This window comes from Lycium barbarum, chromosome 12 (assembly GCF_019175385.1).
Source record: "Lycium barbarum isolate Lr01 chromosome 12, ASM1917538v2, whole genome shotgun sequence".
NCBI classification, from domain to species: domain Eukaryota; kingdom Viridiplantae; phylum Streptophyta; class Magnoliopsida; order Solanales; family Solanaceae; genus Lycium; species Lycium barbarum.
Window position 1 is genome coordinate 84,979,725 of NC_083348.1, and position 19,377 is coordinate 84,999,101.

Consider the following 19,377-nt stretch of genomic DNA (forward strand, 5'->3'; position numbering starts at 1 on the left):
GCTTATAAGTTGCTTATAAGCTGTTTTCAGCTTTTTTGAGTGTTTGGCTGGTCAACTTAAAGTCATTTTGTGCTTAAAATAAGATCAAAAAAATAACTGGGCCCATTTGACTTAGCTTATCTAAAACAGCTTATAAGCCAAAAAAAATAAGTTAGACTACCCCAACTTATTTTTTTTAGCTTATAAGTTGTTTGCAGCTTATAGACATAAGCCCATCCAAACAGGCTCTTACTCACGGCTAATTCTGACACCTGAGATCATAAGACGATGCCTGAGTATGAAATACTCAGTATGCGTCATAGCTATGCCACTCAGCTAGTAGCTATCAAGAGTACACAATATGTGTCATAGTCATGCCACTCAGCTAGTAGCTATAACTGATATGGATCTTTTTTCTTTCATTGTGTTCTACTATCTTTAGCTAAGTCTACAGTTTTTATATCAAACATTTGTAGTGTTACACCCCGTATCTTCGAAGAAGCACTTATCAAATTTGAAACATAAGTACGTTGAGTTATGGTTAAGTAAAACCACTTTGGAATATAAGAAGCAAGCATTATTAAGTATATTTAATGAGTGAAGGATATACATAAGGTATACCAGAAGGTTTTATAAGGAAATGGGTGGAAGAAATAGAGTATTACGACTTTGAAGAAAGGATGGGTATTTCGTGTGAAAATTTTGGTCCAACTTGAGGGAAGAATATCTCTCAGCATATGAAGTGTTTTAAGGTGTTTCAAAAGTCTAAAATGAAGTTCGTCGAGTCTAGTTTTCAACGCAACAATCTTCTCATCGATAGGACATCGGAGTAGAGAATTATGGACGTTACAAGTTTAGCTGATAGAGTAGAAACGCGTGCTACAGTAACCGACCTGCTACAGTACTGCTACAGCACTGCTACAATGACCCGACCCAAATTTGAACCTATAAAGGGGGCTAAGCCTCATTTTGTTTTCATCAAAAAATCAGATTAGGAGCTCAGCACCATAAAGGGCAATTCCGTCATAAAAAAGTGAGGGTTTGAGTGATTTTCAAGTGGCGAAGCGTTAATCAAGCCCGGATAACGCATGGTTGTGATTCCAGAATTGTTTTGCGGTGGATTTTAGCGTGGATTCAAGTGGATATTGGAGATATTGCTGTTTTAACAAGAATAAGGTATGAATCTCTTTCTATTTACGTTAATACGGGTATATTCTCGGCGACAAAGTCGTTAAATAATGGTATAGTAAGTTGGTTAGTTATCGAAGTTGGAAAACAGCGTGTGGGCTGTTTTATGGCACATGTTGGTGTTGAAAGTGATGTTGTTAATGTTGGTATTGATATTGTTGTTGTTGGTTACTAAATTGTAATTTCGGGCTAGGCATATAAACAGGGGAGAAGCTGCCGAAATTTCGGCAGATTCTAGAAAGAGTTAATTTAAAGGCTTAAGATAAGCACTTGATAACGAGGCTAACAATAGTATGAATTCCCTTGATTGTAGATTTGCGAGTTCGAGAAGTAGAAGTTGGGCGAATAGATAAGCTTCAAGGTATGTAAAGCTATCCCTTCTTCCTTCTTTGGCGTGAATTACATAAAATGAACAACGATGAACACATGTGACTCCAATGAACTCTAGTTCTCAGTAGTACTTGACATGATAGTTGTCTTTGGTCCCCCAAGTGTTAGTTCATCCTATCTATTCTCTCGAATCTCAAATGATGATTCATTTTGTACATGATTGCCCCTAATACTAAGTGTTCTTACATCAATAATAACTCTTTCGAAAGATATCCTGAGATAACATGATTGTGCATTCACAAAAGAGTATTCATACAGGATAATGAGTTACTAATGAAAGGCTTGGCATTCGTTTACATTTTCACCGCATCATTTCACCGAATCCCTTACTAAAGGGCCGGGTACGGTATATATTTACATTTTACCGAGACCCTTACGAAAGGGCCGGGTGCGGTATATATTTACATTTTACCGAGTCCCTTACCAAAGGGCCGGGTACGGTATATATTTATATTTTACCGAGTCCCTTACCAAAGGGCCGGGTACGGTATATATTTACATTTTACCGAGTCCCTTACTAAAGGACCGAGTATGGTATATATTTACATTTCACCGATTCCCTTACTAAAGGGCCGAGTACGGTATATATTTACATTTCACCAAGTCCTTTACTAAAGGGTCGGGTACGGTATATATGTATTTTATGATTTCACTCACCGAGTCCCATAATGGGCCGGGTAAGGTATACAGAGTATATGTATGCATGACTCACAACATAAGGTACAAATACATTGGTACCCCTTGATTATCATACTTATCTCCTGTCATCTTTTCACCCATTCATGATCTTCATTACTGTACTTCATGCTTTACATATTCAGTACATTTTCCGTACTGACCCCTTTTTTTCGAGGGCTGCGCTTCATGCCCGCAGGTACAGACACTCAGTTGGTGATCCTCCAGCCCAGGACTTCTGCTCAGTTGCTTGGAGAGCTCCATTGTTTCGGAGCTTGAGTCATTTTGATACAGATCATTTGATATAGACTTATGCATATCCAGGGGTACGGCGGGAGGGGGGGTGTTGTCCCGTCATATTTCACTGTTATACTCTTAGAGGTCTGTAGACATGTGCGGGTTGTATATATGTTTTGGTCAGCTATATCGACGTAGTTCGTTTTGGATATTCCCGTATATAGTGGCAGCCTTGTCGGCTTGCATATTTTGCTATGTTTTGGTGAGCTATGACTCCTCAGGAGATAGGTTCATTCTGATATATGACATTATGAGTCTACAACATGCTTTTACAAATTTCCATATTGTCCTTAATTTCAGTCTGATTATATCTAGCAGGTTCGTATATGAGTGTCCAGCTCGGGCACTAGTCATGGCCCATCAGTTTGGGTCGTGACATGTAGGTCTCTAGAGACGACTTTTTTCCATGTGATTTTAGGTCTATTTCGTCCCCATTTAACACTTGACTTATTATAATTTCTTACTTATGGACTGATAAATTTAAGATCAACGCAGAACATGTCAAAATCATCTCAATCGTGCTACTTGAATTATAATTTCTATGTACGGATTAATACATATTTTACACCCAACCAAACCTGCCCTTAGTGTGTAGTTGGCAAAAGGAACAACCAAGAATTTATAAGTCACTTGAAAAGGAGCATATAGACACATCATTTAATTGGTAGTAGAGATAAAGAGTCAAAAACACACCCCAACTATCACTGTTTTTTGAATTTCATACCTAAACTATTAGAAGGTTGAGAAAACTACCTAAAGTATCACTATCTAGTTTGCAAAACATACCTCAAATTATTCTTGAATGACATGTGATCTACACTCTCCATTTTATATAAAAATGTTGCCAAGTGTTGTCCACGTGGATAAATAATGTCACAATGGCACCTGCATGGAATTTAAAATAAAAAAACTATTTGTTTTAAAAAACAAACTGAAAAACAAAAAAATTGTGAAAAAATATCAAAAATTATAGAAAATAAAAAAAATAGTTTAATAAATGGAAAAGTTATTTTTTTAAAAAAATAAGAAAAATGATTATTTAGTTTTCACATTTTAAAAAAAATCAACTTTTCCATTTTTTTAAATCATTTTTTTCTGATTTTCTAAATTTTTTTATATTTTTTTACAAAAATTATTCTTTTTAAGTTTTTTTAAATAATGCAATTTTTTTTATAAAAAAATACTGTATTATTTTTTAATTTCCATGTAGGCGCTGCCATAGCATTACTTATGCCATGTGGACAAAATTTTTGAGAAAATTTCAGCTTCACTTGCTTTTTCAAGAGTGAGTTCACATAGGGTTGTTCAAAACCGAACTGCTACCGATAACCCAACCGTAAAATTGGCTTATTGGCTTATTGGTAGTGGGCTATCGGATTAGCGGTTGGGGAATGAATTAAAATTTTGTAGTTAACGGCTTATCGATGCGGAGGCGGATTACACAATTTTCTTATTGGGCAAACCGTTAACCCGTTAAGAATTTATCATATTTATATTTTTACCCCTAAACATATAAAATATGTATTGTAAACCTAAAACACTAAAATCTAAAGCTAAAGCACTAAAGTGAAAAGTCTGAACCATCAGTAATTATTTTCGGTAAACTCTTCCATTAACCATAAATTATTATTATTATTATTATTATTATTATTATTATTATTATTATTATTTTGTGTGGGAAGTTACTATTGCAATAATTGTGGTTCTAGAGAAAGGTGGTGAAGTGATCACCATCGGAAGGGTTGAGATTACACTTGTGAATTCTTAACTGTTAAGCCTGCCCTGTGGCTATGGGGCTTAATTGACTTCCTAGTTGTTAAATTATGAATAAAACGTTTGTCTTTCAAGGCAAAAAAAAAAAAAAATAGTAGTTACGTAATTTAATCGATACACCGCCCAATAACCGTCCAATAATTGCTAACCCGATACTGAACCAACCGATATCTTATCGGTTGGCTAGCGGATTAGTACTTTTAAAAGCCGATAACCGTTAAGCCAAACCATTAAGCGTAGTTATCCGCCCAATCCGCCCGATAAGCAGCCCTAAGTTCACACATTTAGTTCAAGTGTGTTTTGCAAACCAGATAGTGATAGTTTAGGTAGTTTTCTCAACTTTATGATAGTTTAGGTATGAAACTAAAAAAAATGACAGTTAGGATATGTTTTTGACCCTTATCTCTTGGTAGTATTAATATCCTATTTATTCACCTGACATTTTCCAAACATGGTATGCATAACAAATTGACGTCGGACATGATATAGAAATTGTAAAGACTTTAGAGTTCGACGTCGATTTTGGAACTTTAAAATTGCTCCATTAAGACATTTTTTCTATTTTCTTTTCAGATTTTCTGTCCGTCTTCCTCTTTTTAATTAAGCTACGTTATGTTGTTTTTCATGCGCCTCAAGACTATTATTTTCCTTTGTTTGCCTTATCTTTATTGAAATTCCTTTTTCTTTTCCTGTTGAAAATCAAGTGTAACATGTATTGTGTGTTGTTGAATTTAATTTTATGCGCTGATAATGTAAAAAATATTTACACAATCAGGTTATATATAAGATAATTATATGTAAACCTCATGATAAATATTACTACATTGATAAGCTGAAAAAAGGTGATAACTAGTCCAATCAGTTTTTGAATAGTCGAGCATAAATTCAAAGTTCAGCTAGGTGAGTTAGTGACTAGAGTAGATATCTTCTCTGACACAGCTTCATAATATACATTTCCAATTTTCCATAACTGAAAACAAGGTGAGACAAAATTTTGGCATTTCCTTCCCACACTAAGTCCATGTTTGCAACAAATTAGTACATGAAACCTTAATGTTGCCTCAGATTTGCCTATTAACTCCCTAATCTCCTGGAAATGCTCCAACAACATTTAGTCTTGCAGGTTCTTTTTTAAGTACTTGTGCCCTATATATACCATTTGTAGTTTGACAGTACATCATCATCATTAATCAAATCAAAGTCTTCTTTTAACGAAACTAGCTAAAATGGTAGCTCCAAAATGTGTTTTCATTTCTTTTATGCTTTTGCTAAGCTTAGCAATATGTTCTGCTCAGCCTGTTGGCGTTCATACAATTAAGGCTAAGGAAGCTCATCATCACAACCACAAAGATCACACTTTGAATAATATCGAAGTCGAAGGCTTTGGAGGAGGTGCTGGTGGCGGTTTTGGCATTGGTGGTGGTGGAGGAGGTGGTGGGGGTGGAGGGGGCGGTGGTGGTGGCGGATTTGGCATTGGCATTGGTGGTGGCGGAGCTGGTCATGGTTCTACTGCCCCTAGCTCCGGTTGCAACCAACCTGGTTGTGGTGTCCCTGGCTATGGTTCCCCTATCTATATACCTGGTTTTGGTGTCCCAGTCTATTCCCCTGGTTGTGGTTATGTGTGTCCTGCCAACAATCCTAGTGGAGAAATCACTGAATTCAAAATCTCAGGATTATCACGTTTCACCGGACCATATCGATGCACCCCAGGGCCAAATATGTATGTCTATAACGACTTTAATCATGAACTTCTTCTACACTTTGTTTCCACAATCCGAGGAAAACATGAGAACAAACACAAACATCTAAACTATGGAGGAGTTAGACGTTTTGGAATGGGTCGCGGTAGTGGCAGCAGCGGAGCGGGTGGTTCTGATGCCTCGGAATATGATATCGAGGACCCTGGTTGCAATATTGATGGCTGTGATGACCCTGGATATGGATCTAACCCTGATTTTGGCTGTCCCCCTGGATGTGGTTATGTGTGTCCTGGCAACAATCCTAGTGGAAGAATCACTGAATTCCATATCTCAGGATTATCATCACAAAAAATTACTGGACCTTACAGATGTAGGCCAGATATGTGTGACAGTGAAGATTGTAGTGAACTACTTCTACACTTTGTTTCTCCAATGCATGATAACCATGAGAACCAACATGATCATCCAGTAGAGAGGAGTGAAGAGGAGGAAGATGGTCATCGATCAAAGAAGCATAAAGAAGAAGAAGACATCATAAACTAGGCTCCTCATTCCACCAGCTCAAGAAAAAAAAAAAAAAAAACTATATATGTAATAAAGTTATGTAGCTTCAGCCAGAACACAGTATACATTGTCTAAGAAGTTACCTATACTAAATAAAACTTGTGTCAGTGGACTGGGAAATAAGAAGATGGCAAATTTGCTAAAACCTGCTCATTCACTGTAGACATGGAATTGCTACTGTATTTTGGAACACGTGCTGAATATTAATTTAAGGAAGTAAATTGGAAGAAAAATGAAATAAATGAGTATAGTGCTAAAGGTTATTGATTGTGTCAGCGAATGAAACACAAAGGAACTCTGCTCTGACTGAAAAAAGGATTATCTGAATTGATTTAACTACCTTTACAGAAAAAATTCTGTGGGGATATACATTTATCGATTGAAAAATGAATAAGCAAGCAACATTATTGTCTTTCTTCTCCACATAGACTTCATGTCGCAATCTGCTCTACTCATTGGCTCCAGCCAACTAGGCCTATGAGTCTTACTAATATTATGTGATTCTGTTTTACTTCACTGATCCTATCATCAATAACAAAAGTAGAAGCTTGAACATACTGTTTGATGCGAAAATCGTGAATGGAGCCATAAGATTATTAGGCAAGTGAACACGGGTTTAGTAAAAACAGTAGATTCATGATCAGCACATTATTGCAGCAACATATGATTTCAGATTATTTCAACAAGATGGTCATAAAGTAGCATACCATTTGTGATTTAACATTATTACACTCATGACTCAACTTGGGAAGATCGTTAAAGTTTCAAGCCTTCAGTCTCATTCAACCGTAGTGGCACCTGCCCAATTAGAAGCACTTCCCCGGCGTGGAATGCTGTGGAGTTTGGTATACAAGTCCACTTGGAAAATTACACCATTGACATTTCCATCATCATCTTCGCGTGCAATTGCTTTCACTTTGTGCATTGGATGATCAAAACTTATCAGCCCAGTGTCACTTATGAAGATACACCCTGTGCAATCAGCTTTTACACATTAAATTATGCTTGATATCCAAAAAGATTGAATAAAACTTGAGGATTTGACTAAAAAACCTGGAGGAAATGGGGTATAGAATTTCCCACAAGAAGTTTGAATGAATTCTGAATCATCGGAACATACTAATGACCCATCTGTAGCAGTTCCCCAATGTAATGGCACACTTCCATCGCGATCCTAGATTGGTTAAAGCAACATTAAGTATATTCTCATAAAGGATTTACATTAATACACTGACATCATAAAGATTAACGTAGTTTAACCTGTGATAGTAGGTTAGTTACCATTTTTACCAGGTCACCCTTAATGCTTATCATAGAAATTTACCAGTAATTAGCTTACAACTGACTTGATTGTCTAATCAATTTTTATAATGTCACTGCAATAATAACATAACCAGTGAAATCCCACAAGTAGTGTCTGGGGAGTTTTTTTTTTTTTGGGGGGGGGGGGGGGGGGTTGGAGTGTACGTAAACCATATTCCTACCTTTGTGGGTAGAGAGGTTGTTTTCAGTAGCACTTAAACTATGAAAATACTCTGTCAATCATGGTATCTAATTTACTTCAAAGCTATTGATTAGTTCTAAGGAATTAAATCAAGATGCGGAAGATGAAAATGGTTAATATGAATGTTGAATAAGCTAAGACAGAGATCAATTTTGTGACACAAAGAAAATACTGTACTTACCCTGGCAATAAAAAGAGTAGAAGCTTTAGAGTCAAACAGAATGAAAGCAAATTTGCCTTCAAGTTCTTTGATGACTTGATCAGGAGGGTATGGCGCCCGATCCCTTAGAACTTTGTAAGCCTCAACCATTATCATAGCCTCTGTAGCTTGTCTTGAAAGACCATAATGTTTCCTCAAATCAAAGGTGTTGTCTAAACGACCAGAAAAGATACAGAAGATATCATCCATCACCACAATAGACCTAATGTAAACAAAACAAAACAAGCTCAGAGAAATCCTTCTGTAGTCAGCTTGCTTATTAATCTAATCTTGAAATATAACACTAATTTCGAAAAAAGTTCTCCCTTTTAGTATACTCTAATGTGCAAAAAGAAAAATCCAAGCATAAACAACACAAAAAAAAAAAAAAAAAAAAAAAAAAATTGTGATTTCTTTTTATCGGCCTAAATTTTGGTATAGGCAAAGTTCGCCATCCGGTGGAAAGGTGGCAGATACTTGGTTGGAATAGTTGAGGTATGCGCAAGCTGATCTAAACAGTAAAATATTATTCTCACTACTAAGTTAAGTTGTGATAGTTAGAGTTAGCGGAGGTAGCAGATTCTCAATTGGAATAGTTGAGGAACACGCAAACTAATCCTGTTGTTATTGAAAAAACATATTATTCACAGTACTAAAAATTCAATACCTTGGTTGTGTAGGGTTTTCATTGTCATGAGAAAAAGCCATGAAATTCCCATTGGAAAGGTGGTAAAAAGTTGAGTCTTGCTTCCATGATTTGAAACTTTCTGCAATATCTTCCCTTGTTTTAGCCTCCTTTTTCTGTTTACCTGCCTGAGGAATGCTCAATTCAGGAGGTGGTTTCCCAATAGATTGCTCAAATACAGCCAACATGTTAGGACAATTAAAAGCTAAAAACTTTTTCAAGAATCCCAAGCTAAAAACTTTTCAAGAACCATAAAAACCACAGTAGAGCACATTCTCGGTACTTATATAATATAGAAAACTTGTAGCTGACATGCTTATCCAAATATGACTGTTGTAACTGAAAACAAAGTACTGACGTGGCATCAACAATGGTGATAGTACATCTGTCACATCTCTCCATTGTTTAAGATGACACTCAGGGGTCGTATGGCAGCTGGTTCGGAGGTGACACAAGTAACATCAGGTTTGATAGCTATTTAGGAGGTAAATTATATTTATATATATAATTAATATGGTATTTGTTTTGCAATTTAGTGACCCGCTTAACTAATATATGTAAGTTATGAGGAAAGTTATTTATTATTTTTGTATGGGGTAAAATTTGTAGACACCAGGTGGACGTATCAAAAGATGACTCGTGGTGATGGGGACAAGTCAAATTCGAATCAGCAAGCGAGGGGCTCCAGAAAATCATATAAAGTTCCGGATAAGTAATTTGATAACCCGCCTTCCGAAGGCAGAAATTACAAGAGGCTCGGAGAAGTATGCCAACTCATCGGTCAAACGTCATTTAAAATGTGACTGTTACAGAAGACCTCAAGTTTTCTCCGGCCTTTATTAGGCTTTATTTTCCTTTATTGCCTTTTATTACAACATTAATATTGATAATTAAGGGGCACGATTCATGGAATTTGTACCTCATAACTCTAGCATAAATAGAGGTACTCATTCTATTGCAAGACATCTAAAAACATTATACAATAATATAAAGTATGAATTATTCTTAGCATTCGCTCTTTTTTGCTTAATTCGTTGAGGTTATAGTGATTCACCACCCAGAGATTCTAGCTCGAAGCTACTCCAAGGCCCAGGCTACATATCTAGCTATACTTTACTTTCAATTGTCTTGCTAATTAATACTAGCTACTTCATAATTTTGGTTACGTTGATCCACGCGTCCTTGATCACAAATACAAATTCAACTGTACCGATTTTTTGTGTAAATAATTTTATATAATAATAGAAAGTGAAATAACTAATGCATGAATAATTTAACCCTGCATAGCTAATCCCTACATAAAATAATACATAAATTCTTCATAACTAATTCATGTATTACTAATACCTGCATGACTCTAACCAGCTATCAAACGACCCCTTATTACTGATAAATATTACAGTGTATTTAGAGAATAGATTTTTTGTGTTTAGGTACATGTATTAACTTTTGAATACCCTAAACTAATGCAAAAAGTTAGCTCAAGTGGTCCAGAATGTTCAAAATTATCTGTATCATTCTAAGATTCGATTCCCAGAAACAACAATTTTCTAATATTTAGCTTTGTTATTTTTTTCAAGCTTTTTGAGTGAAAATCCTAAAACTGCGTATTACTTTAATATTTTATTTATGGAAAATATATTTTACAGAAATATCTCTTTCTTTTTATTGATGGGATTGATTTTGTCGAACATTGTTTTGAAGCTCCAGATGTAACGATGTAGTAGTAGTTTTCATTTTAAATCAGGAATATATAGGACAGAAGAAAGAAGCCAAGAAAGTTTTGCCTAAATACAGAAGGCTAAAGCAAGCAGTGTACGACTTTACGCACTTCGAGAAGCACGCAAATTGGACTCTTGTGGATAATTGATCCCAATTAAAAACAATACGATTTGTCTATGCAAATAAAGAAGCCTTAAAAAGGACGCTATAATAATAATGCTTTGGGTCTTTTTCAAGCTTTCACTTCTTTCAGTGATGATCATTTAAGCTTTTTCTTCTATGGAGGTGGACGTGAGGAAGGCGTCTGTTATGCATTATTTTCTGGTATTTTGACTAATAGGGAAGAGATATGAAGATAATGTACTTCCCGATTGAGACATCACTTGAAATAAAAGGTTAATAAATCTGTGGGTCAGAACTCAGAAGTCACAGAACCATTAGCAGAAAACAATGGTCTTGTGTGGTTTTTGGTTGAAACTTACCCTCACAAACGACTTGGCTTAGACTTCTAATACAATCTTAGCTATCCGAGATTCTGTATACGGTAAAAATCGGATATGTGACAAACCGGTGAGACCAAAGGCCGAGGGAAGAAAGGGACAAGAACGTGCATGAAGACTCCCGTTCTGAACCAGAGGAACGCTTAGACCGAAGCGAAGGAAGGGCATGATTTGGTCCGGTTCTTTCATGACCGTGTTGTTCGAGGCCGTATGTCCGTTTGATCGTGGCCGGTGGTCCGGGAGATCCGTTGCGCAGTTGCCACGTGTCGATGGCGTCCTGCTATGTTCAACTGCCAGTCGTACGGGTGTCAGATCGTACGGTCTACCTAATCCAACTCAGAACTTTTTCTTTATTCTATTATTTTTTATGTTGTATGAAGCCCATGGAGCAACACTATAAATAGGGGACATTGTCCTCCTTTTAGAGGGTTGGCTTCTACATTACCAAGAACTCTTGTAATAGCAAAATATACAAATCTCCCTCTCAATATATCAGATTCGATCTATATTTATTGTGCTTAATTCTTACGTTTCCTAAATCAAATACCGTTTACGTATTAATAGATACACGAGTACATAGCAAACCATTGATCATCAATTGCTCATTTATAGCATATTCATATATTTCTTCTCTCTATCAAATAAGTACAAGATATAGCCACATATCCTATACCTCACTTACAATTTTAATTGATTATCCAAATCCGGGGTAAACAGTTTGGCGCCCACCGTGGGGCTAGGATAATAGTGGTCTTTTATCTTGATCTCTACCTTACCCATCTAAATAAAAAACACCTTCTGTTCGTGTCTGAAGAAACGGACTAAATGACTGACAGTGGGCAATCTGGTCAAGTCAACAACAACAACGAAATCGTGGCAAAAAACGAAGGAAGCGGTTCACGAGGACCACCAAACCCCGCTGATCCTAACCCCGTTAATTCGATGGAGGGCCTCAACCGTCGAAACACCGTGGACCAGGAGAATGCCACCTTACCGGCCACTGATCCTCTAAATACCCACAATTCTGTTACTTTGTCCCGGGCACAGGACCGGAAAGAACCGGGAACACCTAATGATAATATTGACTTGCGTTTAATTTTTGAAATGTTGCGGGAGCAGAGAGCGGCGATTGCCGAACAGGGAATCGCAATAGCCCGGTTGCAAAACGGAGGGGATACAACGACCCCGGAAAAAACGAGCGGTGTTGCTGAACCCAGAAAGAAGGAGACACGCGTTATCGAGAGCAATGGATCCGGAGCTGGCTCTTCCACCGAGGTTCTGAAAATGCTCGAGACTTTGGAAAAGCGGGTAGACTCGACCGAAAAGAGGGTCGAAACATACAACTCTCGGGTGGATCAAATACCGGGGGCTCCGCTTTTACTGAAGGGGCCGGATTCGAAGAGGTACATCCAAAGGCTTTTTCCTCCGAGTGCAGCCCCGAAATTAATCCTGAAGAGGTTTAAAATGCCGGATATCCAGAAATATGACGGCACAACGGACCCGCACGAACACGTGACCTCATACACATGCGCCATAAAAGGCAATGATATGGAGGAGGACGAAATTGAATCGGTATTGTGAAAAAGTTTGGGGAAACCTTGTCAAAAGGAGCATTGACATGGTACGACCATCTGCCCGAACATTCGATCACTTCTTTCGAAATGCTCGCTGATGCCTTCATCAAAGTTCACGCCAGTGCCAAAAAGGTGCAGGCCCGTAAGGCCGATATTTTCCGTGTAACCCAAAGAGACGATGAGTTACTGCGTGAATTCGTCAACCGATTCCAAAGGGAACGGATGGAACTCCCCTCGGTTCCAGAAGAATGGGTCGCACAAGCTTTCACAAAGGGGCTCAATGTTCAAAGTTCAACAGCTTCGTTCAAATTAAAAGAAAGATTGCTGGAATACGTGGCTGTGACATGGGCTGATGTCCATAACCGATACGAGTCGAAGATTCGGGTAGAGGATGATCAATTCGAGCTCCTCCCGGGGCCAATAAATGTGAATAAAAGTTTTGAGAGACCAAGGAAGGGTTACGAAACAAAGGCCGAATCGTCGAAGGAAAGGTATCGGCCATACTCCCATTCGGAGAAGCAAAGTTTTAGGTCGAAAAAATCAAGGGTGAGCCCAAGCCGTTTCTCCGACCGGGGTAGTAAACGGGTCAAGCGCCCATCGAACAGCCGGGGTCTCTCATTCAGGAGCGATGCCGGAAGCTCTGCCGGCAACAAGGACTCACCAAAGATATCGGAGTACAACTTCAACGTCAGTACCTCGAGTCTCATCTCGGCCATCGGTCGTGTCCCGGATGTAAGATGGCCGAGACCTCTAAGGTCGGATCCAGGCCAACGGGACCCGAGCATGGTATGTGAATACCATGGAACCCATGGTCACAGAACCGAGGATTGTCTCCAGTTGAGAGAGGAGGTAGCCCGGTTACTGAAGAATGATCATCTCCGAGAACTGCTGAGTGAACGAGCCAAAAGTCACTACAGGGAAAGGGAAGCTCATCGAAAGGCCGAGCCCGTAGAACCCCAGCATATAATCAACATGATAGTTGGGGGTATCGATGCCCCTCGCGGGTCGGTGATGAAACGGGTCAAGGTTTCTGTTGTTCGCGAAAAGCGCAGCCGGGATCATTTACCCGAGGGTTCTATCTCTTTCAGCAACGAGGACGCAGAGGACATCATTCAACCACACAATTATGCATTGGTAATTTCTGTACTTATCTTTAAAACTAAGGTTAAACGTATTTTGATTGACCCAGGTAGCTCGGCCAACATCATCCGGTGGAGAGTGGTAGAACAGCTAGGGCTGCTCGATCAGATCGTACCGGTAGCCCGGGTACTCAGTGGGTTCAACATGGCGAGCGAAACCACAAAATGGGAGATCTCATTGCCTGTGAACATCGATGGCACTATCCAGCAAACGGTGTTCTATGTAACGGAAGGGGACATGAAGTATAATGCATTACTGGGTAGACCCTGGATACATAGCATGAGGGCCGTGCCCTCAACACTGCATCAGCTGCTGAAATTCCCCACCCCGGAAGGGATAAAAACCATTCGAGGTGAACAACTCGCTGCAAGGGAGATGTTCGCAGTTGAGGAAGCAACACTGTCACGACCCGACTCGGGGCCGCGACGAGCACCCGATGCTAACCCACCCGAGCACCCTCTTAGCTTACTCTTATACTTACATCTAGGTGAGCCACATAATTAAACATGCATTTCCATTCATTCGTCAACTAGTCCCATTTGGACAATAACCCATTTATATCATCATAGGCATCTATGCCACATCAATGTACATGGGCCCACGTGACCGACAAAATGATATACAAAACATAGGCCGACAAGGCAAAACACATCTACCCACACACAAACATATCTACGAGCCTCTAAGAGTATAACATATCACATTAGCGAGACAGGACCCCGCTATGCCCATAATTATATACACAAAAGAATGAGTACCCAAAAGATATGGCTCCGAAGGAATTGGAGCTCTCTATGTAATCTCCGAATAGGCAGCTATGGATCAAGTCTGTCTCCCTGTGCACCTGCGGGCATGACGCAGCGTCCACAAACAAAAGGACGTCAGTACAAAGAATGTACTGAGTATGTAAAGCATGATTATCATCAATATAGAAGCATCATAGACAATATATGAAGTGGCATAGGAGGGGGAGACAATAATATCATCGTCATAGCACTTACCTGCCTTTCGTAGGACTTTCCATTTTTCATACGTATTTGTACACCTACGTCATCATCCGTATTCCATAATAGTACTCGTACCATACTTGTGCTCATATTCGTATACATGTCCTTATTCGTATTCGTATTCTTATACATAGTCTTTTCACATTCATATTCATATTATATACATAGCCATACACTTATATACATACATAGCATTTACATAGCATACCCGACCTCATAGGATCGGTGTTTCATACATACTTGGCCAACCAAGGCTCAAGGTTACTCATACCTGGCCCTACCAAGGCTTCAGGGTTATCTGTACCATCTGCAGAGGTGCGCGCGCGTTACGTAATCGTATACATACTTTATACATAATCATATACATATATCCTACCCGGCGTTATAAGCTCGGGGTATCATTATAGCCCTTCATAGGCACATATAAGTATAATAGCCCGTAGGCACCTTTGGCATCATTTTATTATTATCGTCATCACTATCATCGTCATTATTGCTACATCCATATCTTAGGCTTACTCGTCATATGAGGGGCGTAGTACAATCGTAGTACATGTTAAGGATCGTGAGCTTATGAGCTCGGAATGTCAATCACTTGAATACAACATACTCATATAGAGGAATTAGAAATTTGGTCAAGAACCATGCCTTATGAAAGAAGGGTTAACCTTACATACCTTTTCGTCGGACTATTCTACACTTTCACGTTTCCTTCCAATGCTAGCGTCTATACCTTCATTAATATCATAACAATGGCCATTAGTCATTCACATCATCCACATTAGCTAGATTTCTCAATTTGCTTCTAATTCTCCCATATGTATGGTCATGACCTCCAACTTCGTCCATTCGTCTAAAGTGTCGAGTTCATGATCTTAGTACCATTTATAATACATTCATTTCGTAACACAACAACATTCATAATTCAATTCCAACTATTCCTCAAAATATCACTATTCACCATTCATGACCTAGTTGACCACATTTTCTACAATCCATGTATTTTAATTCTCCAATACCTTAAACATCTTGTAAAAATCATGAATCTTACCTTAGAAGTTTTAGGAACAAGCTTTGGTTGATAATACCCCACTTTGAGCCAAACCCTAGTTTTTCTCCATTTGCATTTCTTGACTTGAATGGTATTTAATGGCTTGCTCACACTTGATTCACTTGTTTATGTTGTTGGGGACTTATAATCCTTGAAAACTTATGAAATAAATGTAGAGAGATGATTCTAGAGAGAAGTGGTGTAATGTGGAAATGAAATAAAGCAAGTCTTGATCCTCATATTTAATGAATTGAAAAATCTGTGTTGGGTGAACAGTGGTCGTCCACGGAGGTTTACGGTCCGTATTTCAGTTTACGGACCGTCCCTCGTGGTCGTCTTTAAGCTTAAGCAGAACCAGGGACTTAAGGCTGCATGCATGGTGATTTACGACCATGGTTTACGGGTCGTAAATCACTTTACGGTCCGTAAACCTGGTCGTATTTTGCCATTTCTCGGCTGGGCAGAAAGCTGAAGCTTTTGCATGGCAGTTTACGACTGCCAGTTTATGGACCGTATAGCAATTTACGGTCCATATTTTGCAATACGACCACTGGGCAGTTGCAATTCTGCAACTTCCCATATTTCTTAGACTTCTCATTTTAATCACCCCCGTCCATGCACATGCATTGCTCACCTTGTATCTCATCTTAACTTAGCCAACTTCCTCGTCTCACATCGGATACTTTCGAAATCTCGCCTAAGGTCATCAAACGTCGTTTCTGGATCATGGACATCATGCACTCATATTCATCACTAGTTCATTCTCTTGCGTACCAACGGAAAATTTTCCGAGGTGTAACAAAAACCTCGGCCCAAAGAATCGGTTCAGAAGGGAGAAGATCTAACTGGGGGAGAGGACACCAAATAGCAATTAAAGCACGTCGGGTCGAATCCAGGGTGTGAAGGGGATGATTTCGATGTACCCAGATCGTTTGTCATGTCGGATGACTCGGATGCAACCAAGTCGACTGTAGACTGTAGAGGAGTTGGAGCAGATCATCTTGTTCGAGTACCTACCGGACAGAAAGGATACCTGGGCACGGGGCTAACCCCGGAGCTCAGGAACGAGTTAATTGAATTTCTTCGAGCTAACGCAAATTGCTTCGCATGGTACCATATAGATATGACAGGTATATCACCAGAAGTAGCAGCTCACAAGCTTAGCTTGGACGGGAAGTTTCCCCCGGTGAAACAGAAGAGAAGGCCCATGGCGGAAGCAAAACACGCCTTCGTAAAAGACGAGGTAACAAAGCTTTTAAAAATAGGTTCTATCCGGGAGGTAAAGTACCCGGATTGGCTGGCTAATGTGGTAGTGGTGCCCAAGAAAGGTAATAAATTTCGAATGTGTGTTGATTACAAGGATTTAAATAAAGCATGCCCGAAGGATTCATTTTCGTTGCCTCACATCGACAGAATGATCGATGCTACGGCCGGGCATGAGATGTTAAGTTTTCTCGATGCTTACTCCAGGTATAACCAAATTCGGATGCACCCGGAGGATCAAGAGAAAACATCTTTCATTACCCAGTACGAGACTTACTGTTATAATGTCATGCCTTTTGGCCTAAAAAATGCCGGTGCAACGTACCAACGCCTAGTTAATGAGATGTTCGAAGAAGAAATAGGAAAAACAATAGATGTTTATATTGACGACATGGTTGTTAAGTCCCTGGAAACAGAGGACCATTTAAAGCATTTGCAGGAAACCTTCGATGTGCTCCGCAAGTATAACATGAAGCTTAACCTGGAAAAATGCGCCTTCGGCGTCCGGTCCGGTAAATTTTTGGGCTTCATGGTGTCGAACCGGGGTATCGAAATCAATCCAAACAAAATCAAGGTCATCGAGGATATCGAAGTAGTGAACAACGTCAAAGGAGTGCAGAGGCTTACCGGAAGGATAGCGGCGCTAAGCCGTTTCATATGAAGATCCTCGGACAAGAGCCACCGCTTCTTCTCCTTACTGAGGAAGAAGAACGATTTCATTTGGACACCGGAGTGTCAAAAGGCTTTACAAGAATTAAAAAGGTACCTGTCCAGCCCACCGCTGCTGCACACGCCAAAAACGGACGAGCGGCTTTTTCTCTACCTTACTGTCTCCGAAGTAGCGGTAAGTGGCGTTTTGGTCCGAGAAGAATCAGGTACACAATTCCTTATCTATTACGTGAGTAGAACTTTGGGGGATGTAGAGACCCGTTATCCCCACTTGGAAAAATTGGCATTGGCACTGGTAAGCGCTTCTAGAAAGCTCAAGCCCTACTTTCAATGTCATCCGATATGTGTAGTAACTACTTACCCCCTAAAAAACATCATGCATAAACCGAAATTATCGGATAGGCTAACTAAATGGGATGTAGAAATTAGTGGGTATGATATCGAGTACAAACCTCGAACGGCCATCAAGTCCCAAATCTTGGCCGACTTCGTGGCAGATTTCGCCCCCGCTATAGTCCCCGAGGTCAAGAAAGAACTTCTGCTGACCCCGGGAAAGGCCTCGGGTATTTGGTCTCTACATACGGACGGGGCCTCGAACCTCAAAGGTTCTGGGCTGGGAATCGTCCTTAGAACCCTGGCCGGGGATGTCGTTCGACAGTCCATTAGAACTGCTAAATTGACTAATAATGAAGCTGAGTATGAGGCTATGATTGCAGGTTTGGAGCTGGCCCGAGGTATGGGGGCTGAAATAATCGAGGCAAAGTGCGTTTCGCTTTTGGTCGTAAACCAGGTGAACGGCGTCTTCGAGGTCAAGGATGAACGGATGCAGAGGTATCTTGAAAAAATCCAAGTGATACTACATCGATTTAAAGAATGAACCATACAACACATACCGAGGGAGCAGAACAGCGAAGCCGATGCATTAGCAAATTTGGGATCCTCGGTCGAAGGGGAGGAAATCAACCCCGGTACAACGGTACACTTGTTAAACACGGCGATAGAAAACGGACACGCCGAAATAAACACAATGGGTTTAACTTGGGATTGGCGCAATAAGTACATCGACTACTTGCGTGATAGGAAGCTCCCGAATGACCCGAAAGAATCACAGTCATTAAGGACCAAAGCTGCGCGTTTTTGTTTGGTAGACGACCAATTGTATTGACGGTCTTTCTTCGGACCCTTGGCCAAGTGTTTGGGTCCCGGAGAGACGGAGTATATGATGAGAGAGGTGCACGAAGGAACCTGCGGCAATCACTCCGGCGCCGATGCTCTGGTCCGAAAGATTATCAAGGCCGGTTATTATTGGAACCAGATGGAGGAAGACTCAAAGAACTTTATCCGTAAATGCGACGGGTGTCAAAGACATGTTCCGATGATTCATCAGCCCGGGGAGTTATTGCATTCGGTGGTGTCACCCTGGACTTTCATGAAGTGGGGAATGGACATCGTCGGTCCATTACCATGGGCACCAGGTAAAGCCCGTTTTATTTTGTT

General features: G+C 39.8%; 2 protein-coding genes across 2 annotated transcripts; one reads left to right on the forward strand and one right to left on the reverse strand.

Moving 5' to 3' along the window:
* Positions 1–5,528: 5,528 nt before the first annotated feature.
* On the forward strand, positions 5,529–6,545 carry LOC132624574 (anther-specific protein TA-29-like). Its single transcript, XM_060339334.1, has one exon. It carries the CDS (start codon positions 5,529–5,531, stop codon positions 6,543–6,545), a length of 1,017 nt encoding a protein of 338 aa, XP_060195317.1.
* A 636-nt stretch (positions 6,546–7,181) lies between these two features.
* Positions 7,182–9,263, reverse strand: LOC132622374 (stem-specific protein TSJT1). The gene is made up of 4 exons (XM_060336979.1): positions 8,937–9,263; positions 8,252–8,492; positions 7,620–7,740; positions 7,182–7,538 (listed from the first exon to the last, which is right to left on the reverse strand). Exons 1-4 carry the CDS (start codon positions 9,140–9,142, stop codon positions 7,345–7,347), a joined length of 762 nt encoding a protein of 253 aa, XP_060192962.1. The 5' UTR covers positions 9,143–9,263; the 3' UTR covers positions 7,182–7,344.
* Positions 9,264–19,377: the final 10,114 nt, after the last annotated feature.